This window comes from Montipora foliosa, chromosome 1, assembly GCF_036669935.1.
Source record: "Montipora foliosa isolate CH-2021 chromosome 1, ASM3666993v2, whole genome shotgun sequence".
Classification (NCBI taxonomy): domain Eukaryota; kingdom Metazoa; phylum Cnidaria; class Anthozoa; order Scleractinia; family Acroporidae; genus Montipora; species Montipora foliosa.
The window spans coordinates 62,953,898-62,976,397 of record NC_090869.1 but is presented as its reverse complement, the minus strand read 5'-3'; the positions used below and the strand labels follow the sequence as shown (position 1 = coordinate 62,976,397).

Here is a 22,500-nt window from a genome sequence, read left to right as displayed (position 1 = left end):
AACTTTTGAGCCAACAACTCCATCCCGACATTTCTATTGTTCCGTGATCGCCGAAATGTGGCGCAACAAAGTCGGGCCCGTTCGCACAGCTCTTTCAACACTAGGGAGCTTAAGCACGCGCGTTTTTGAGACGCGGACGGCAACCGGAAGAGACCAATTCGCGTGCAAGGACAGTTGTGTCTCCCAGAAAAAAAACTTGGCAACGAAATGTAGTTGTGTGAAGACACGTTAAAAGGGAAAACAGCTCACTTCCGATTGCCGTCCGCGTCTCAAAAATGCGCGTGCTTAAGCTCCCTATTGTTGGGGCCACGCACGCGAATTACATATGGTCTCCATGGAGATATCAAGGCATTAACATGTTGAAAACAAAAAGGCAGCCGAATTTTGTAAGTTTACAAAGTCTTATGGGTTGTACCCTTCCCATAACACACTCCATGTCCTTTCATTGTTGCGTCCTGTTTGCACACAACTGCCAACACCATCCCCTGTGACGTCTGCAGAACCAACAACTCCCAACAATATTGGGAGTTGTTGCTTCCGTTTGCCAACAACTGCCAAAACCATCCAACGTGTGCAGAACCAATAACTCCCGTTTGTAAAAGGGCTTTACTGTAAAATCTGTCAAGCCAATTGAATTCCAGGACATTTTATACCCGCAACGAACTGCAAAAATTGGGAAATAATAACTAAAACAAGAAATAATATTTTCGGGGACGTCCTCATGGAATAGTATAAATATATGTATCCACCACTAGCCACCATCAATGAGGTGAACAGTTGTTTTAGTATATACTAAAAGAGTGAGATAATGTAGCACCGGTGGCTCAGTTGGTTGAGCGTCGGGCTGTCACGCGGGAGGTCGGGCGGGTCGCGGGTTCGAACCCCGGCCGGATCAACACTCAGGATCTTAAAATAACTGAGGAGAAAGTGCTGCCTTTGTAATTTCATCTGCAAATGCTTCATCTGCAAAAGTCTTCTCGGATAAGGACTGTAAACCGTAGGTCCCGTCTCACAAATATCTTCTATGTTCATAAGTTCCCTGTGGGGCGTTAAAGAACCCAAAGACTGAACTATTCGAGAAGAGTAGGGGATAAAGTTCCCGGTGTTGTGGCTGTCCTGTTCTCTTCAGCCGAAGTGGCCTGCTTGGCAGTGATGTCTCTAAAAAGGCTTGTGGTGTATGAGGCCACCTAAGCAGAAACAGCCACAAGTCAAAAGGGGACTTTGCCGAGTGCTGGAACACGTAGATGTAGATGTAAATGTAGATGAAATGATAATTTTAACTCTTTTTTTCCTTTTTAATATTTTTGGGCGCAAATCTCGTGCAAGTCGCTCGGAGGTGAAAAGCAAAGCGGTATTTGGAGTTTGGATAGCCAATCCGAGTGTGCCTTCAACGATATCCACTGTTTTAGTATAAACTTATAAGCTAGTTTACCTAAATGGTAGAAATGCTGCTGAGGGAAAGGGAGATGTTCAATGATTATGCTTGGGGTAATTTAACGAAAGTTCGTGCGTGGAATTGAAGGGAGATTTTAATAGGTCTTGAGCAGGGACGGTACAAAACGTGGATCTCCAACTGGACCTCCTTCTAGACCCGACTCGAGAGAGGAAAGAAAATAGTAGATCAAATTGTAAAATCAGAATCGCGAGGTCTTCTGAATTTTTATCTAAAGGAGGTTGAAGATAACCTAAAAAAAGTATATATTCTTTTTCGGGTTTCCAGTTGCGTGACGTCTTTCGTTTCGAAAATACAGCATTTTGAATTTCCGAATTGTCAAGTCGCGAGACAACATGATACAAAGCTATTTGAAATGTCTATCTTTATGAATCTCAGCAGTTTGAGCGTTTCAAGTACATTAAGAGATGTGTTCTTAAACAAAGTGAACTTCACATGTTTTCGTTGATTACCGGTCGCAATGTTGGTGGATCACATGGCGTCTCTATACAAAACTCAATAACGTTGCGTGAAACGTTTCGACAAATAACTCAGAAACGATATACCGTATGGACCTGAGAATTGGAGAGATGGACCATCGTGGTTAAATGATTTGTTTCCTACAACAATACAAGTTCTTGGCCTTTTTCAGTGAACGATTTCAATTTTTTTTTGTTGCGTGACAGTGAAACTATGAACAGAGCGTTTTCACATGACGTCACGGCGGCAATGTTGGGGTTCCAAAACAAAGAAATGGCAGCCATGATGGTGTACCAAAGTAATCCTCCGGGAACTAAACTCTATTTTTATGCAAATACTTTCTTTTGTTTCAATAATCCAACATGGCTGCTGGTCACGTGAGTGAAAACGCTATATAGTTGCTGCCGCAGTGAGTGAGCCTGAAGCGAACGAACGAGGCAACTCTCTAATCTTCTTCGAAACGCAAAGGATTGTGGTCAAAGGCCCAAGGAATAGTGGTAGTGCCCACGAACCATTTTTAAATTACAGCAAGCATAACTGAAAAACTCACATCCCCTCGGCAGCATTTCTACCATTTAGGTAAATTAGTTTTGAGTATACGAGAAGCGAAATCAAAAACAGAACACTATCGTATAACGCGCATCTTAATTCCTCCATTCGCACATAGCCACAATTCCTTGCGCCTTTGACCACAATCCCTTGCGTTTCGAAGAAAATAGAGGATATTACATGGCCGCGCGGAGATACGAAATTTCTCTTAGAGCGTTGAAAAATATTTCATGCGCGAGAGCAGCGAACGAGTTAAATATTTTTCAACACGAGACATTGTATTCTATTTATTACATAAACACTTTTTTATATAAATGAGCGATAAAAAGTAAGAACGACGTTTCGACCGCTCCACGGTCATTTTCAAGCTCAAGTTCATGAATAAAAATTTCAAGTGTTAAGCCAACAGCTTTGCGCGGATGGAATCACTCTGTTTAACTTTGGCTTAAGGTCCCGAATAAAAAACACATTTCAAAAATCAAACAATCGAACTTGTTCGAGCACTTCCTCAGGACCCTAAAGTTCTCTGCGATTTCACATGCATGGCTCGTTTCCATGTTATTCTCTTACATGGTTGCCGATTACCGATCGTTTATGTTCCTCCACACGTTGATGTAGGTGTCTGCTTGTAAAGCTGACATAACCTGCATCACACAGATCACACCTAAAGATATATACAACGTTTTGCTGATTGACAATTGGAGGTTTAGGTTCCTTCATCTTTGATCTTGTGGCTTGTAAAGACAGGATGTACTTCGGTTTTTATCTTTCGGCTAAGATCACTAAGTTGCTCGCGCAGTTTTTTTGCTGATCTCTGATCTTTGAAGGGGAGGGGTATTCTGACGGTAATTTCACCTGCTTGTTGGGGTGGGGTGGGGTGGGGTGGGGCGTATGCTCCCCGTCACCTTCAAAATGTTTTACTAAGGACTTTTTTCTTCGTATTACATAAACACCAATGAAGTACTAAAACATTTCACGAAAGGCATTGAAAGGCGCGTTTGTATATGTAACCAACAGTAATCTTTTCACGTGTGAAAATATCATGTTTTCGCGCGAAAGCTCACTTGGTATTTCATTGGGTGTTTATATAATAAGATGTGTTCTTCTCCCGATTCGAGAGCTTCTTCGTTTGTTCGCTTCAGACTCACTCACTCCAGCAGCAATAATAAGCTATCTCACTATGATACGTTTGCGACATAATTATACCATCCTTAACACTTTCATGAAAAAAAAAGTGCGCAAAGTCGCTTGGCTTCAACTGTTTTGTCGGGAAAAACCATGATCTTTGATTCCTTCTGGTTTTTTCTCGAAGTCGTCGCCGTTGTCTTTGAATAACTGTTCTAAACGAGAATTTACGGTGGTTTTAAAAAAATTCAACATTGTAATCCTATTCATTAAAAAGTCAACAAATTACCTTTGTACCAGCGTAGACTGTCATCTGGGGCGTTGGTATCTCGCCAGCACTCGAAGACATGTTAATCACTGCACCAGACTTCCTAAACAAAAAACCATCAGTGAAAAAGCTCTTACGACAAACACACCTATAGCTATCTGCGCGGTTTCTCAGAAGATAATTCGCGATTGGCTAAAAATTCTCACTTCGCATTCACAGCCAATCTGGAGTCGGTTGTTCGAAGCCTGATTAGCGCTAACCGTTGGTTGAGAGGTATACACCTATAAGTTTCCATGGTATTTAACGCTGGTTAGCGCTATTGTCTGTGTCCGACGTCAATTGGACACGACTCGCATACAAAATAGCAATGACAAGTGTACCTTTTGCACATTTGTGGCAAAACAATTCGTGTCATCTGAAATGAAAAACAAACCCATCATATAAAAATCGTAGAGATATACGTGTGCGTAAAGCAATTGCGTTCTTTTGAAATTTTGCTGATCTGCGAAGTACAGGGTTTTGGCGTTACATTTGGCACTGTCTTCTTCACGCACTCGCAATTGCTAGCCCATTCTTACTGCCCGCAACGAGGTGCCACGGTCAGCTAATCAGTGGTTCACCTTCAGTTCTACATCAAATAGTTTGACTACCCAGACTTCTCGAACAATGGCGATAAACCATTTGGGTTGTTTTGCTGACAGCTGACTGCTCAAATCGGATCATTAACAACCAATGAAAATGGTTGTTAGTAGTAAAAAGGTGGTATATCAGCCCGCAATTCAATGCTACCCAATTGAAATCGAGGAAAATAGATGAACAGGAATTTAAGAAACACCACGGAAATCCTGGTTAACTACCATTTACAAGCCAAAACCAGTTGCACCAAGTGGTAAGTTTAACTTGATCTCCTCGTTGGAATTTCGCAACCATAGATACTCCGTAGTTTGAAGCATAGGATGCTCGCAGCCTCCCGCTTTGGTCACGCAAGCAATTGCAAGCCGAGGGGAGAATGGTGATAAAGAGAGAGATACCTTTTGACCGAACTGACCGGCCACACCAGGCATTTGGAAGGACTAACTTTACACCGCCTTCAAATTAACACTCTTCGAGGATGATATACAATCCTCCGGAAGAATGCGAGGGATTATCATGCAAGTGTTCCGTCTAATTGTTGCATTTTCTTTGCAAACCGATGGGTTTGGCCGGCCAGTTTTGACAAAAGAAAAGCGCCCTATATCTCGCTCTATCACCATTCTCCCCTCGGCTCGCTTGCGTGACCAAAGCGGGGGGTTCGACTGACTCAGAAGGGACTGCGAGCAGTCTATTTGAAGAACCAACAGTCGATGAAAAGTGTCAAGTACTTCTGTCAGAGAAGTCGGCAACTTTTTTCCCTAAATTGAAGGAATGAAAGACAGATTCTTTCAAACCCAAGATACCAACCGGGGGAGGGGATTCCGCATATGAACGGGCGGGGATGCTCGTCGGAAATTTTGAATTAAACGCCTACAAGAGACCATATTTAAAACATATTAAATATATATATTCATATTTCTTCGCGTGCAACCCTAAACAAGACTTTCACGGCTACATATGGGCTAGATATGATAATGTTCTGCCCAGAACACCCTAAGTGAGACCAAAATCCGAAATTTACAATCCTAAGAGAGAAGACGAGTATCCCCGCCCCTTTCATATGTCAGTACCCCCCCCCCCCCCCCCCCCTCCTCCCAGGGGATACCATGGATAAACCACAGAGAAAGCAAATAGACCACTCAAAGTTCTGGACAACCTTTTCACACTTTCCGAAAATTAAGTGGGAATTTTCTGGTATAACAAAATTAGTTTTTAATACCTAATCAAACTCATGGTTTTTAATAGTAAGTAACCAGGGAAATTGTGAAACCACATACAAAATAATTTCCTTTAAGACGCACGCTTTACTCACCATAATAGCGGATAACACGTTGACATTTACCAGATCAAAAAGTTTCTGAAATTGGAAAGGATTTAAAACCATCAAAACTTTCATTTTACTGGGGCCCAGCTCATCACCCTTCTTCAGCCCGGGGAATGGTTTATGAGGGCACTGCTCAACGATTTCGGACTAAAAGCACATATCAAGAGACTATGGTACCCGCTGTACAAAGGTCCATCTATGATCCCAAACCACAGCACCATACCAAGATGTAATTGACTGGGGCTGGGTTTTGATGAAGAAGGAGAGGTAAGAACCCTGGAGCCAGGTTGTAACCGACTGAAACTCAGCCTCACATATGATCACAGAGGTGGAAGACGTAGGCAACGCAATGACAACGACTGTCAACGACTGTATGAGAGCCAATAGAACCACACAGTGTGTTGGGCCTTTAATTTATACGCAACTATAGCTAGTGTAAGAAAGATAACATACCGGTAAATACAACGTTAAGAATGGAATTATTTATTCCTCACCTTCACAGGAACATCAAGAAAGTACTGTGGGTATTCATACATAACACCAACATTGTTAACTAAAATGAAGAAGAAACAATAAAATGAATATGTCTGTGCCACTTATATGTAAATATATCTAGTGCCGTCCACCAAATACTGATATTGTAGCAGAAGGCAAAACCTGAATCTGCCCCAGTAGAGAAGAGTTTGTTACTCTCATCCCTAGGTGGGGTGAATGAAATGGCATCTTTCCTGTTTAGAACGAAAAATTTAATGGCCACTTACATGTATTATTGAGCTGGTACGTAGCATGACTGTCTTCATTTAGTTCTTGCCTGGATAAAATAGATTTGCCATGATACAGATATATATCTCCCACCCTGCCACCAAAATTTAATACCAACAGCCAACTCTTTGTAACTGTGTGCCCTTTTCCACACGAGATAGTTTCACTTTCACTAAGGCAAGATGATTTTACTCATCAAGGGGGAGGGGCACTTTTATACCCATCCTGCATCCAAAATTTAATATAAACCAACAGCCAACTCTTTGTAACTATGTGCCCTTTTCCACCCAAGGGGGGGGGGGGGGGGCACTTTTACCGAAAAGGGTTAACTGGCCATTTAAGAAAACAGCTCAATAGAGTCTTGAACAAGTTACCATGGCAACCAAGGTGACCAAGATGAATAAAATTGTAACAAAACTGGCAGACAGTAGTTTTGCAAATTAAAGCGTTGGCTTGGCCTGAATATTAGGCTTGATCTACTGTCAGTATTAAATTTGACAGTTAGCAGAAATGCTCCATGAAATAAGTATAAACTTTGTAAAATATTAAAGTAGCTGCATCCTTACCTAAAATACCAATTTGCAACCCCTGTAAAGCATGAGAGATTTGAGGGTAAACGTCTCGCACATCACTAAAGTCTACTGAAAGAAGTAGTGTTTGGACTTTGTATTCCTTCTCTGTGGTAGACAGAAGAGTAGGAAGTCATTACAAAGATGGAAGGACTCACTCATTGGCACTGCAGAGGATAAACGTTGATGATAATTTATTTAAACAGCTCAACAACTGTCATGAGCTCAGGAGCTGGTGCTTGGGAGAGGCCCTTGAGGGGGGGGGGGGGGGGTGGGTCCTTGTTACCTTTAAACATTTGCTTGTGTTTCCTTGTTCCCCAAATTACTTTCAAACTTGTTCCCAGCTTTCAGGAGCACCCAACGTCGATTTTCGGAAAATATCTGTTCGGAAGACAATTTGAGATCTAGAATTTTCAGAACCTTTGTTGTAAAATTTCTTGCTTCCCTACCTGTCCTAGGATTTTCGAACATCTAAAAAATGGTATAATTGCCCATTTTTAACCGCATTTTACCCTAAAAAGGTCACCTAGAATTTTCAGGAGCCTTTTTTTCTGGCTGAAAGTTTCGAAAAGGTAAGTTTTGATCCCTATAATTTTTGGATCACTAGATTTTCAGCTAAGAAATCCGAACAGATGAAAAATTTTTAGGGGATAAAAATATGCCTATAGCTGCTGTTTAAATACTACAATGGGTTTAACAATGCTATGTTTAAGTGGTTTTGAACTATATTCTCGTTGGGTGCCCCTGAGCTTTTTGATCTCTAAAATGGTTTTTGTTCCCTTGCTCCCTATAAAAATATTTTGCCATTGTTCAGGTCCTAATCCCCATTTCAAATTAGCCATGTTCCCCTGTTCCCCAAAAGCCCTGATAGGGCTTCTTAAGACTGGTGGGGTCTGAAAGAAAGTTGAGGGAACGACGTTTTCATCACAAACCCTGAAAGGGAGTTTTGTAAATGGAGAGTTACATGTGAAAACAAATAATCTTGTAAACCCAACAGTCTTCAATCACTTCAGAGAGGAGTTTAAACCATTAACCAGCTGCCATACGTTACAGAAAGGGAGTCTATCATACAAGATCGAGATCCTGCTTATATGTCCTAAGAAAAGGTTCTAGAAACTCCAAGAAACCAAAATTTATAACATTAACGGTGTATTTACAGTTACTTACAAAATAAGCTTTAAATTGAAGTCAACAAGATCATTTATTAGAATGATCTTAACACACGACTAATAATTTTTTACAGTGCATCACAAGAATCTAGAAAGTTTTAGATATAACACAGGGAAGGGAAGGAGGATAAACAACAGCAGCTAAAATGACCTTTGCTTGCAAGCACACAAATGCAAAATTAACCCTTTCTCTTCTGACACTAATTTAAATTCATTACTCTTTCCAACGCTTATTATAACAGCATTTACATTCACTAAAAAACTATATCTCCTTCCCTCCTAAGATTGACACTTCTGGATTTTACTCCATCTAACACCAGGCAACAAAAATTATGAGTAAAATTATTATTTTACTCATCAATGGGGGTGGGGGCAGCTCAGGAGTGAAATGGTTAATATACTGTAACCTATCCAAGCTCGTTGCAAAAAAATCCAGGGTCACCTCAAGTTACTTGTGGAGGTCACTTGCTTTGACCAGCATAATGCCTGGATTTTAACCTTGCCTAAATATAATTGCATAACAAGTGAAAAGTTTTCTGTGCGTAAATAAAGTATTATGCAGTGGTGCAGGCATGGTGCAGTGGTGATAGTACTTGCCTCCCACCAATGTGGCCCAGGTTCGATTCACAGATTCAGTGTCATATGTGGGTTGAGTTTGTTGGTTCTCTTCTCTGCACCGAGAGGTTTTCCTCCGGGTACTCCGCTTTTCCCCTCTCCTCAAAAACCAGATATAATTTGACTTGATTTGTGTTAATTGTTTAAAGTGTCCCCAATTAGTGCTCCAGCACTTGAACGACTAGACACTTACATAAAAGGAAAAAAAGGAAAGGAACTTTATTTAAGTGTCTAGATAGTCGTTCTAGTGCTGGAGTGGTAATTGGAGACACTGTAAACTGAAATTAACAATAAATGCAAATCATATCAAATTCTGGTCTTTGAGGAGAGGGTTAAACCTCCTTTCCTTTCCTTTTTATATATTTCTTTAATATGCTGACCTATAGTCAATAAATGCAGATCATATCAAATGCTGGTCTTTGAGGAGAGGGTTAAACCTCCTTTCCTTTCCTTTTTATATATTTCTTTAATATGCTGACCTATAGTCTTGGCAACTTTTTCCAGCTTTTGTGATGATCTGCTCATCAGGACAACATTCATTCCATGTCGAGCTAACTACAAACAACACAGAAATGACATTAAGGTTACCAGTAAGCTCTGCTCTAACTGTGCAATTCACAAAAATGTTTAACAAAAGCATCTTCCACCTTCGTGTTTGTGAAAACATGATTAAAGTGGTACCTACTAATGTTATTATTGTGTTGTTAGGATACACATGTATGTAACTCAATTTTAGTGGTTCTCGTTACCTCACAGGCAAAAGCTTTTCCTATACCTTCTGAAGCCCCAGTCACAACTAAACACAAAAATATAGCAAAAATCCAAGGTAAATCCACCAGCAATTTGATAGAAAACAGTCAACACGGCAATATTCATGAATGTACGTGTAATTTCCTTATGACATTAATTTTGAGATAGAAAAGGTGACCATCCGGGCATGGAAAGAAACTGTATACATCATTCTCTGAACTCCATTCAGTCCAGGACTCTCTATTTGGTCAACTGTTAAGTCCCCAAATTTACCAGTAAGACTTATGGCATTTTCTTCAGCTGCTGCGCTCCTCTCTGGAATTCCTTACCACTGGACGTTAGGAAAAATGAATCTGAAGAGTCATTTAAAAGGAAGAAGACTATTGACATTATCAAAATGAATTTTAATCTTAGGTTTGAAAGAGTCTGTCTTTAATTACTTCAATGCAGGGATTTTAAAGTAGATGATTTCTCAGAGTGAAGTACAGTTCTGTAGACAACACCTTTTGTCAGCTGTCAGTACATGTACTTATTAAAACCACTGAATCACTTGAAAATTTGACTTAACCCTTTAAGCCCCGAGGGGTTCCCCATTGACGAGTAAAATCGTCTGGCGTTAGACAGAGTAAAATCTATAAGTGCCATTTGGCACTATCGGGGCTGAAAGGGTTAAACGGGGACATAGTTTTTTGATGCTGTTAGCTTAAGTTTTGCAACATTCACTACATTTTATAAATCACCAAGTCAGTAAGCCAAAAAAAGAAAGATTATGATACTGACCAGCCCACTTGCCACCATACTTTGCAGAAAAGTCTGTTCTTCTTGCTAATAACTGTGGTAGTAAATAAATCCTCACACCAATTAAGAATCTATAAAGAGAGCAAACAGACACCTTTGCTGCCCAAATAAGACCTGAAAAGAGAACATCATACCATTAGCTCTTCAACATACATGTTCATGTAATTTTACCTGTTACCATGCCCTTGACATTACACTTGAAATGAATACCTTGAGAACCTGGAAACAAGTTTGATAAACCTTCCCTTTGAGGAGGCTAGTGGGGCATTGTTTGCACCAGCACTACCCTCTGTGACAATCTTGAGACCCTGGGAAAGAGGTTGACAAACCCTGCCCTTCAAAGTGTATGGATGAAAACTGTTCGCAACAAACCAATTGTGGGGGGCGTAAAGACTTGATCTTAGCTTCGGCTCCAGAACTAGGGTATCTCCTGTAGGATTAGGGTGTTCCCAATGACTGCAGAAGCCTGCATTCCTCCTAACACATCAGGAATCCTACGATATTTAAATAATAGTAATAATAATAATTATAATAATAATAATAATAACGTCAAGGAAGATTGTTGCACAAGACTTGAGAGCTCCTCTACCCATCAGATGCATTTGTACCCCACCAGGCATTTATCGTTATTATTATTATGGTAAACTTGGTTTTATCAATAAAGTTAACCATAATAATAATAACGATATAAATGTCTGGTGGGGTACAAATGCATCTGATGGGTAGAGGAGCTCTCAAGTCTTGGGCAACAATCTTCCTTGACGTGGTGTCTCAATTAATAGAAACACTGGCAAAGGAAGACTGTTCGCAAACCAATCCTCATATGATACAGTGAAATGATAAATGGATATACAACATAAAATGAAATAAATGAACAGGAAGGGGTTTAGCTGAGGCAATTTGTGGCAAAGGGTGATTTCATTGCATAACATTGAAACGTTAGCACAAGGAGTCCATTGGAAACTGAGTAGGAGATATGATATTAAAAGTGGAGAAAAGTGGTATGCAGCACCATTCTCTGCTGGGAATTAAGAATGACAAGATGGGATGGATGTTAATGAATACAATCATTACTGACAAAAACTGCGATGGGCCCCCTGAAAGGGACATAATTTGTGGCAAATGACCAATCGGACAAGCCTTAAAACGGGTCAATCGTGGCATTTTTTTGGGAGAGAAAAGTTTTTGCTGAATGATATGAGAATGGAATTGCACAGAACATTACTTTTTCGTTGCGTTTACAACACAACGGTTAATCGTAACATGACACCACGAGAAAATAGTGATGACCTTGAACAACCTGTTGTCGGAACACACATCAGCAGACAGAGTTGAGGCTCAAGCCTTTTCACTTCAGCTTGTTTGTGAAATATTTTATCCTCAAGTTACACCTCAGCCTCTGATTCCTCCATTATTTCACTATAAAAAGCAGTGGTATGGAATACCCCACCCTGCTAGCAGAGCCTTTCTTTTGCTTACTCGATTTTGGCGTTCTCGACCCCTACCGATCGATGTAATTCCCCAACAAAAAGTTAAATCCCTGGGGTCCACTGGGGTGCCAAGGCGACAGTTGAACTAACACTTATTCTACAAAGGCATCGCTCGGAAGCCTTTACCATGTATTCTGAAAACATCTGTATGGGATGGACTTGTTCCACAACCACCAGGGCCAAACTTACAAAATCCCCAGCTGTATCCCATAAATTAGCCTGACTGTAAACGGTTTCTACTGAAATGTTGATGAAAAGGCAATAAAAGCAACGGCTTTACCTAAAATAGCAAGTCCATTTTTGAGGCCCAGTTTGTCTAAAGACGACAGGGATTCGGTCGTATTCCAAGCGTCTAGCGCGCGTTCTGCCATTTTGAAAGGCGACTGACCGTGGCACAGACCGTGACAAAGATGTGCCATCCGGTGATGAACAAAGTCCGATGATTACAAACTTTCCAGGGAGAGGTAGACAATGATAATGGCAGCGTAATTTTCGCCTTTTATTTGGGACTGAATTTGATTTGGTGCTTCCAGAATTAAATGGGATGATTAACTATTTTAAAGGAACTCATATTGGCGTTGTCCACGCTCTTTTAACTTCTTTGTGTTTTCAACATTTATTTTCGCCTCAACGGACTGGAGAGGGGAGATGTCTTGTGAACTTTCCACGATGCACAGGAAACATTGGCTATCACTTTTCATTGCTGCGTTTTTACGACGTGTAATGTCTGGTTGTACGGTTCATTTTATCGTTAACAGAAGCAACTCTAAGACCACTGGAGAATATGGCTGGATTAGCCTCTTCAACCGTGCAAAGAGCGAGCAAACCTCCACGACAGTCGCAAGCCAGCTCAGACGAAATGGCCGAAACTCTCCGCGCTTGGGATGACGAGGAGGATGAGGTCGTTGAGTTTATGCAGGGCAAGAAAGACGGGAGCAGACAAAATACAAACGGATCTTCTTCTCTCCCCAGTGTTGGCGCCAGCAGACCTGTAACGAGATATTCGCCATCGACTGTGAGATGCGCCAAGACACTTTGTCTTTATACCAGTTTTTTTGGCTTGGTGAGCTTGCATGGGAATTTTAATCTTTGTATAAGCTTGTGTGTGATCTTTCCTGTTAGTATTTCTAGATCTTTTATATCCAACCACACAGTATTCTGAGTGGTCCTATACAGTACACCTATTTTCCTTATTACAGTAGCTATTAAGTATTAATAAATTAATTCAAAGTGTATAGGGAAGATATCTGTTTTTAGTAAAATCCAACTAGTGGTCTATTATCAATGCTGCGTTCTGATTGGTTGAGCTACTAGTAGGCTATTTGTTATTGCCACTAGTAGCGAAAAGCGCCGGCTTTGAAAACCAAAACAACAATTAAAGTTGAGCTTCAACTAGCGAAAGATGTTTTGTCTCGATATTTTTTTGACCAACTAGTTGGATTTTACTAAAACAATTATTCCTCTCGCCCTCATGGCCTCTGAGTCAATGAAGGCCTCGTGGGCTATTGACTCACAGCCCATTCGGGCTCGAGGAATAATTGTTAATTATTAAAAACTGAAATACGGATATCAGTTTTCCAGCATTTTCATTGGCTCGCCGGACACAGGCTATCAGTTCATATACCTGCTGTACCTAATATGGTTAAGGAATGTGTCAGCAATAAAGCAAACTGAAAACAATTTTGCAGCACTGAGAAAAAATGGCTGACAAAAGCCGTTTTGGACTGGAATTGACCAAGGCAGAAGTCGATGCTTTAGACAACAGTACTACCCCCAGGAACATCATGGAATTTTTAATAAAACAATTATTATTCTACTCGGTCTTGCTGCCAGGATGTAAAATGATTATAACCAAGTCGGCGCTACGCACCTCATTGGTTATCTATCACATAATATATTATTATCCAGCGCGCACTTGTAGAATAATAATTGTTAAATATTGTTTTTGTTATTCAAATGTGCCAACCATAGGAGCAAACGACCCTTCGTTTTGACAGCCATCGAGGCTCTGGTTGGCACATTAATGACATCAACGATATCTTCAGTATTGCGTCACTTACTGGATAAACAGTGGCCACATGTTCCCAGAATCTAAGTAAATCTTGAAAATTTCACCGTCAATGCACCCTACACGTACTTGTTGGCAGTGCAGTCTCGTAGTGTAATGGAAGCCATTTGCATAGCTAATGGACTGCCACCTGAACAACATTATTGTTCCAATTGGTGGTATGTATAGACTGGCAAGAATAAATCTTGATGAGGTAGTTTGTGTTCTTACTTCAATGGTGATAGATTCCAAACCTGTTGTTTTGTGTGTTTAGTAAAATGATCTGATCTTGCATAAATTATGAGGCCTAGTCCAAAATTTGTTCTATCTTGTCGGTATAGCTTGTAATCTTTGATGTAGAATTGGCTGTCCAGGAAGGTGTTGTCCATTTTGGGTTCAGAAAAAACTAAAATGTCAAATAAATTGCAGTGATGCAAGCAACTTCTTAACTAGGAACAATTTAAATTCTCCATTACACTGTTAATATTTAAATGTCCTAGTTTCAAGTATCTTTAAACAATAAAATTATTGTTTTCTTTTTCTTAACCGAAGGGAATGTGTGTGGCCATCATAGGACCCACCCTACTGGAGCTGCAATGCCATACTGGTGCCAAACTTGAGCAAATGTCATTTGCATTTACCTCTCGCTCTATTGGTTACCTGATAGGGAGCATGATTGGTGGATGGCTGTATGACAAGTACAATGGTCACATTGTTTTGGCGGTGTCCTGTCTCTGGGGCACTCTCATGATGTTGGTTTTACCCTATGTCACGTCGATTTATGGACTAGTAATTGTTATTGGACTATTGGGAATAGGTCTTGGATCTCTTGACACAGGTAAAGAATTACACTACTGCATAGAATAATAAATGTACACCGAATGTATGGTCCCGAGGGAACCAGTTAGTTTTTTTTCCCCCAAGAGTCGTGATGTTCGTCTTGGGAAACATCAGGACTCTAGGGGAAACAAACTAATTAGTTTCCCGGGGGACAACACATTAAGTGCTTTGTTGTGTATTACAATAATATTTATAGTGCTGCTGTATCCAGTGTGAGCAACAACGGCGTAATTGTATTTCAATCGGGATACAATTGAATTTGACTAGGGGCATGTGACCAAAAATTACAGTGCTCGTTTTGTTGAGTGAAAGTCTGGGTACATAACAATAGAATTTATCAAAGGGAATCATGCAAAACTGTGCAAACCCTTAAGTAAGTAAGTAAGTAATTATGGTTTATTCAACTACAATGGCAGGAGATCCTGGACAACAGTAGTTATGATTATTTCATAAGCTACACATTACATATCATACTACATAATGCAATTATTGAATTTAATTGTCACAAACTCGGTAAATCTCTTCGTGTTTAGTTTAGCAGTTAATTTTTTTGCGGTGCTGCTATCACAACAGTTCAGCTTAACACTCTTCCTTTTAGCTGCACTTGTGACAATCGGGCTCTACACACAGGACGAATATGACCTTCCCATTGGCAGTGATGACACGCGGCATTTCTGTATTTGCATAATTCCGATCTATGCTGCAAACTAACCTTCCACATGATTTGCACTTGTTATTATTGTTATTGTTATTGTTATTATTATTGTTATTGTTGGTGTTTCCACCACTCTGCACTTGAATATGTCCAGAAGTGATGTTCTTTTTGTTCAAGAAAGAGACATCCTAAACCTTACTGACCTCGCCTCTAGCTGACTCTCCCATATGCTCTATGTTCGCCTTGCCCGCCATTTCATCTGTAATGCACTTGTCATGGGCAACAGCGTAGGTCAGATCTCTAATTGTCAAGAGATCAGGTTGAGTTCTGGACATTTTTGGATGCAATCCAGAGACTAGCCTGTCTCTTAGTGCTTGAAGTTGAAATTCACCGAAGCTGCACGTCGAAGCCAATTTCTTCAATATAGCGACAAATTCTGACACACTCTTGTTCTCTCCTTGTGACACAGTCCAGAACTTGTGTCTTTCAGCAATCACGATAGGAGCAGATTCGTAGTGTCCCTGCAAAAGCTGCGACAATGCTGGAAAGGTCTTGTATTTGGATTGTCAGGATCACACAAGTTCTTCAGCAACTTATTAGCGTATACACCTAAAGTCATATCTTTTGAGCATATTTTTAGGCTAAAATTTGGAAGAACAAGAGATGTCATTATTTTTCACAGCCTTTGAAAGTAAAATTTTCAAATGATTCAGTGAAGTCCTATTTTTATGAGTGTAGCACGTAATAGCCATAGGCTAATGAACTTGTGGCTCTCAATCAGACCAGACCACAACACCAGGAACTCTGTTCCTTGTTCAGCGACTTTTCGATCTTTAAACATCCCACAGAGTTTTTTGTGAGACAGGGCCTGCGGTTTTTAGTCCTGTTCCGAGAAGACATGAAAGACTAGCTATTTACAAATTCAATGTAATTACAAAGGCAGCACTTTCTCCTCAGTTATTTAAAGACCCAAAGTGTTGGTCCAGCCAGAGTCGAACTCATGACCTCCTGCATGGCAGCCTGATGCTAACCCCTGTGGGGCGTTAAAGAACCCACACACTATTCCAGAAGAGTAGGGGATGAAGTCTCCGGTGTTGTGGCTGTCCTTTGTGCTGAATAGCTGCCAAAACTTCAACCTGCTCAAACAAATAAATAACAAACAAACAAACCAACTGAGCCACCAGTGCACATTGATTCAGTACTGATAAGGATTGATGTTTATATACAGATTGATTCATAATATTATTTTTATGGACTATTTTATGCATCGTTATTTTTCGGTAATCTCTGGTCAAGTTATTCACCCATTGACTCCTGGGTGTTCCCCATTGATGAGTAAAATACTAAGGACGCTTCCCATTTCACAGAACTGCCCGGCCAGACCAGGAATTTAGAAGGACTAACTCTACAACACCTTCAAATTAGCACACTTCCAGGGTGATATATATACTCCTCCAGAAGAATGGGAGCGATTATCATGCAAGTATTCCTTCAAATTGTTGCACTTTCTTTGCAAAGAAGGTTCCGGGTCTGGCCAGCCAGTCCTGACAAAAGGAAAGCGTCCTAAGTATGGCCAGTTCAGGCTTGCTTTGGAATCAAAGGGTTAATCCACAAACATCACAAGTTGGTGAATGGTTTTTGCCCCTTTCATTTCCATGGGGCCATGTGTGTGGTAATTTGTTTAATACCACTGAATCTGATTTAGTATTTTAATTCCCCGTGCAGGTGGAAATGTACTGCTTCTCAATATGTGGAGGAAGAAATCAAGGCCATACATGCAGGGTCTACACTTCTTGTTTGCCTTGGGTGCTTTTGTTGCACCACTCATAGTCCAGCCTTTCCTTCAAGACAGCTGTCATCCACTTGAGTGTACCCAAAGTAGCAATGGCGTAAACAGAAGTGCCTCAATTGATGCGGGTAATGCCAGAAAAAACTGTATGAGTAATAATAACTCGACTAGTGATGAAACCATACCTGTAACATGGGCCTATTGGATTGGCTGTAGTCCTCTTGCCATCACTGGCATTGGATTCCTCATATTTGTCTTGAACAAATCTTGCAGTCCGCAGGAAAGTGAGATACAGGAGGAGGAACCTTCAAAGGTCAAGCACGGCAGTTTGATTTACAGAATCATAATTCTCTCCCTATTTTCCATGTTCCTACTCCTTTATGTAGGTTTTGAGGTTGCATATGGCGGATACATCTTCACTTTTGGCAGAACTGTAGAGCATGCAATGGACAAAGACAGTGCGGCATTCTTAACGTCTGCATTCTGGGGCAGCTTTGCCTTAGCGCGCCTTGCTTCTGTACCAATATCAAAGTATCTCAGACCAACACATATGCTTAGCATAGACATGGCAGGCTTCTTATTGGGTTCAATAGTGCTATTGTCACAGTTGAAAGACGGTGACTGCAAAGCATCAGACAGTACAAAGCTATGGGTTGGGACTGTGGTTCTAGGCATGTCAATGGCATCTGTGTTCCCTTCAAGTATAAATTGGGCAGAGTATTTTGTGAATGTATCTGGCAGGACAGCATCCATTTTATTAGTAGCTTCAAGTTGTGGAGAAATGCTTGTTCCTTTTGCAGTGGGGAACACAATCGGAGAAATTGTGGGACCTTGTGCACTGATGGCCTGTGCTATGGTGATCAGTGTGTTAGTTCTTGTGATATTTCTCATGATTCTGTGTGCAGGGCGGCACTTCAAGCAAAAAACCGTGTATGCTGGAATGCTTTATCAACGAAATCAAAAGCAGGAGGAGGAACGCAAACAACGCCAGCCTGCAGATGAGGTCCTTGAGCTTTTGCAGCAGAACAATGAATTGTTTAATAACGGCGATGGTGAAATGACAATGTAAATTTGTGAAGCAATTTACAATAATTTAAAGTGGCTCAAACAAGTTCAACAATAATTTCAAGAGACTGTGCTATTAGGAGGATTATACAGTCTGTATTACTTCATAAGGGAAATGCTTTGATTCCATGTGAAACATCTATTACCTAAGAAGATGCACTTATTATTGTAAACATAGGTCACGACAAGATGGAGTTCACGGTCTACAGCTGCTCCTCACAAAATTCCATTTGGGAAACACTGCTGACCCTTAATGTCTTTTAAAGCTCTCGTGTAGCCATAATGTCAATAATTTCTGTTACGGTGCTGGGCTGACACTCTCAACGTCACACAAGTACTTTGTTAGCCTGCTCGCTGGCGGTAGATTTGTTGCCGCGAAACACTTATCAGACGCTATATTGGAAGCGCGTGGGATGGGTCTGGGCCTGGTGACAAAACAAGAGGGTGGGGGCGGGAAAGAGAAGGCCAGATGGGTTTTCGGGCATGCGGTTTTTTTACCCCCTCGTCTCAGATCTAATGACTTCCAACAGTCCAATATGGAGACAGAAATACAAATTTCCGCCTGCAAGCAGGCTAGTACTTTGTCAATTGTCAAATATACAGGGTTGGACACCTTTAAAGCTTATGGACTTTCTGAAGGTTAGATTGAGATGGCCATGGCTATTGTTTTGTGGTTTTACTTTTAAAGGAAGAACTGTTAGTACCTACATGTGCTTACGAATGACTGTCAATGTTACGGCCTTGGTGTGGGCTTCCTGTTGAAAGCACACTCGACCTGATTCCCTGGGCTCTTCTCCGTCGAGAGTTGCGGAGAAATGCCTGGGAGCGAGGTTGAACCACACTTCACATTTAAGCTTTCCTTTTGCTACGGCTTACATTAAAAGAAAGTGCGATGAGCATCTCTTCGCCCAGATTTTTACCTGGTCTCGGCGTTGATGAGGTTTTCTCCATCTAATTAATTAAGTGGCGGTATGTTCGTTGGCAAGAGATGAGACAACCCAAGGTCTCTTTCATCGATATGGAGAGAGGACTGTGGAAAGAAGTTCAAGCTCTTAAGCCATTGGGATGTGTTCCTAATTTTTATTCAACCCTAAGCTCTTCAAAAGAGATTCTTTTCCTTCTTGGAAATTTGCACAATTGAAAACGGACGCATAGACGAAGACAAGAGTGATCAGAAGCCAATCAAGGGGAACCTCCATCTATCATGGCCAATTGTATGAGTCAACCCCTTAGATTTATTTGTACAACGCCTCCCTTGGGAGATTCAGCACACCCACTGTCGTAAAAGCCCATCAAAACAGAGCTATCTCTGCGTCAAGGAAAATGTGATACTTTTCGCGGGAAAAACCAGTTCCTAAAAATAAATTTACTCGAGAAAGGGTTGACTCAAGTAATAGCCATTATCATTGGATGCATTTTTTCCTTCCTTTTCATTGGCCGAGAGCCCAGCACGTGACCTGCAAATAACTGTATTACTGCAAATAATATTCTGCTCATGCGTAGTTGAAACCACGCTCTTGTGTGAAAATGGCAGTTCGCTTTCCTGAGCTTTCAGAAAGAGATTTTAATTGTTGGGAATTGTGAAAAATAAAGTTAACTCAGTCATCGAACGATAAAACAATTATTGACCTCGGTTATCGCAAAATATTGTGATTTGTCAGTGTCTCGCAGATCAATTATTTACCTCAGCCTTCGGCTTCGGCAAATAATTAATCTGCTCGCCACTGACAAATCACGATATTTTGCGCAACCTCGTCCAATAATTGTTAATTATGCGTGATGACGTCTGACCACCTGATTTCACCTGTAAAATTTTATCTTGAGCTGAATCCCACAAGAACAAACTTGTAAAGAAAACCCACGTGCGAACAATATTGCATGTCCAGACGATGTGAATAATTTTGTGCAAACGAGGCTTGGTGGTGAATTTTTGAGCATATGACGTCATCACGCGTAAGGCCTGATAGAGTCTCCCCTTGATGATCTCATGTCGTGATAGACTGCGTGAGCTTTCAAAAATGATCCATCATTTTTTTTTGCGCTTAGATAAGAGGTATCAACAAATCCGTCAGAAACGCCGACTTACCTCCTTATCATTTGTTTCTCTACACGTCTTTGTTAAGAACCTAGTCCGTGATGGCCTTATTCCGGAAAACAGCTACAGTTAGATGACAAAGGTGGCTCGTGTGTTACCCTTCGCACGCGGAGACCATGCAAATTGCTCTATGTATGGGCATTTATGTTCCAAGGTCGCCATAAAATAACAACGAAGGTACGTTCAATGCGTGGATTTTCTTTATTTTGAAATAAATAGTGATTGTTTCCATTATATTTCATTATTTACAGTTTCAGTGGGTACCCTTTTGTACATGAATTGGCAAGGAATGGTCTCAAATCGAGCACAGTTATATTTTTCAGATAGATTTTTAACTGTTTGCAGTGAAAAATCCATTGGTCGGTTGTTAGCAGAAAGCCAATGAATTACTTTGACCAATCAGAAACGACGCAATCACGAACCAGTGAAAATTCATGAGACCGGCGAAAATAGCGGGAAAACGTATTCGAGCAAGAGGGCAGCTGGTTTTCTCTTCTGATTTTGATTGAATGATCAAGAGGTACGAGATTACAGAACCATTCACCAAGCAGGTTAAGCGATGCGTGCAACAAATTCAACAAATTCAACTAAAATATACTGTTTGAAGCCCCCTCTGCTTTTGGAAACAAATTTTGAAGCGTGCAACAGAAAAAAACAACTGTCTGTAGCTTGCCATACGTACTGGAAGGCTCTGCAACTTGCTGTGCAACAGTCACAACAGCGTACTACACGCTGAGCACGTTGTGTAACTCCGTTTTGTAGCACACCTTGAGGCACCCTTTTGTTATACAAAACCATGGCAACACAAGATTTGAAAGGTTTCCTTTTCATTGGCGTTCGTTTTCCTTATGTAAGATCAGCGTACGTCTATAATTTGTAACGTTCATTATTTTCCATTCATTGTACGCTGTTCTTGAATTTTTGTGCCACTGAATAACGAATAAGAAGCAAAGACACCGTAATTTCGCACGCAAACTTCTCACTGGGGTAACACTCTCTTTTGTTGCGCCACCAGACCTCTAGCCGTTGGATACTGCGCAGATTCGGATGATCCGGGCTGCTGACCTGCTGATTGCGGCCCTCGACTCTTGCGCCTAAGAAAAAAGCCAACCAGAAATTCATCGAACCATAATCACCCCATTTTTATTTAAAAGCGATTTGCGTAAGTTTCCATCGTCAGGTTTTGGGTTTATATCTTTATAGCTGTTTAATGACTCGTTATTAGGGTCGAAATTTAATGTACAAAACCCAATTGTTTGATTTCCGAAAAGAGTCTTTGTTTACAATTACTTATTGCGGCTCTTGTACGTGATTAATTTCTAATAAAGTCTTTTTCCCAACTTTATTTGCTACAAATTGCATCTCTTTTCGGGCGTTTGAAAAGGTGAATAGAGAATTACCACACTTCCAGAATTTTAATAAAATTAATTGCATGTATGATTGAATGTTCAATGTATTGTATTCACTGCGCATCAAATTTTATTTGTTAAATATCAGAGTTCTAGTTTACAATTTCTTGGTTTAACTGCCTTTGCAATCCATCACGAGGTCGTACAGTGCGCGGCTTACTTACTATGCGATCAAGCCGAAAAGTCACTTGCTTTGGGAAGATCGAATTACTTTCGAAAAAAGTCATTGCCAAAACATTATTTGCGAAAAATCGACCAGGCGTTCACCTGGATTCTTGTGATTCTTTCGAGCCCATGATGCTCTACAAGACAAGATTGTCAAGGTGTGGTAATTCTCTATTCTTGGTTTTCATCCACGTGATGAGACGGCCATGTTGGTGTACAAAACAATAGGAAATGGCCCCACAACTTTTGCATAATAATAGAGTCAAATTCCCAAATGGCATTTTACTGCATTGTTCTGTACACCAACATAGCCACCGTGACGTCAGATGCAAACCATTTTTTTATCATGGGGGAAGGGGTGGTCTTCATTTTCCATTTGAAATGCCTAAGATTGTAGCTCCATCGAGTCTCTCCGTGGTAGTTCGGGCATCCGAACTAGTCAGGATCGGGAGGTTGTAGGATTCGGATTTT

General features: G+C 40.7%; 3 protein-coding genes across 3 annotated transcripts in view; 1 reads left to right on the top strand and 2 right to left on the bottom strand.

The window, feature by feature from the left end:
- LOC138004188 (inactive hydroxysteroid dehydrogenase-like protein 1) overlaps positions 1-12,381 on the bottom strand; it is a 16,493-nt gene extending 4,112 nt beyond the window's left edge. Inside the window, exons 1-9 of the mRNA XM_068850634.1 lie at positions 12,245-12,381; positions 10,457-10,588; positions 9,676-9,722; positions 9,406-9,481; positions 7,140-7,250; positions 6,306-6,364; positions 5,800-5,844; positions 4,235-4,269; positions 3,876-3,957 (exon numbers count right to left, since the gene is read on the bottom strand). Of these exons, the coding sequence (XP_068706735.1) occupies positions 3,876-3,957; positions 4,235-4,269; positions 5,800-5,844; positions 6,306-6,364; positions 7,140-7,250; positions 9,406-9,481; positions 9,676-9,722; positions 10,457-10,588; positions 12,245-12,335 (678 nt within the window). The 5' untranslated portion in view covers positions 12,336-12,381. The remainder of the gene's footprint in view (positions 1-3,875; positions 3,958-4,234; positions 4,270-5,799; positions 5,845-6,305; positions 6,365-7,139; positions 7,251-9,405; positions 9,482-9,675; positions 9,723-10,456; positions 10,589-12,244) is intronic.
- A 226-nt stretch (positions 12,382-12,607) lies between these two features.
- Positions 12,608-20,155, top strand: LOC138004181 (sodium-dependent glucose transporter 1A-like). Its single transcript, XM_068850630.1, has 3 exons — positions 12,608-13,027; positions 14,564-14,849; positions 17,232-20,155. Exons 1-3 carry the CDS (start codon positions 12,749-12,751, stop codon positions 18,362-18,364), a joined length of 1,698 nt encoding a protein of 565 aa, XP_068706731.1. The 5' UTR covers positions 12,608-12,748; the 3' UTR covers positions 18,365-20,155.
- Positions 20,156-20,637: 482 nt separating this feature from the next.
- The window catches only part of LOC138004177 (kinesin-II 95 kDa subunit-like), a 29,080-nt gene continuing 27,217 nt past the window's right edge, over positions 20,638-22,500 (bottom strand). Inside the window, exon 26 of the mRNA XM_068850617.1 lies at positions 20,638-21,549. Within this exon, the coding sequence (XP_068706718.1) occupies positions 21,435-21,549 (115 nt within the window). The 3' untranslated portion in view covers positions 20,638-21,434. The remainder of the gene's footprint in view (positions 21,550-22,500) is intronic.

What these genes read in the sequence shown, in the direction of transcription:
- LOC138004181 (XM_068850630.1), top strand. Translation starts at nt 12,749, where the DNA reads ATGGCTGGATTAGCCTCTTCAACCGTGCAAAGAGCGAGCAAACCTCCA. An exon ending in ATACCAGTTTTTTTGGCTTG is followed by an intron (nt 13,028 to 14,563) that starts GTGAGCTTGCAT and finishes TCTTAACCGAAG; the next exon opens with GGAATGTGTGTGGCCATCAT. An exon ending in TCTTGGATCTCTTGACACAG is followed by an intron (nt 14,850 to 17,231) that starts GTAAAGAATTAC and finishes TTCCCCGTGCAG; the next exon opens with GTGGAAATGTACTGCTTCTC.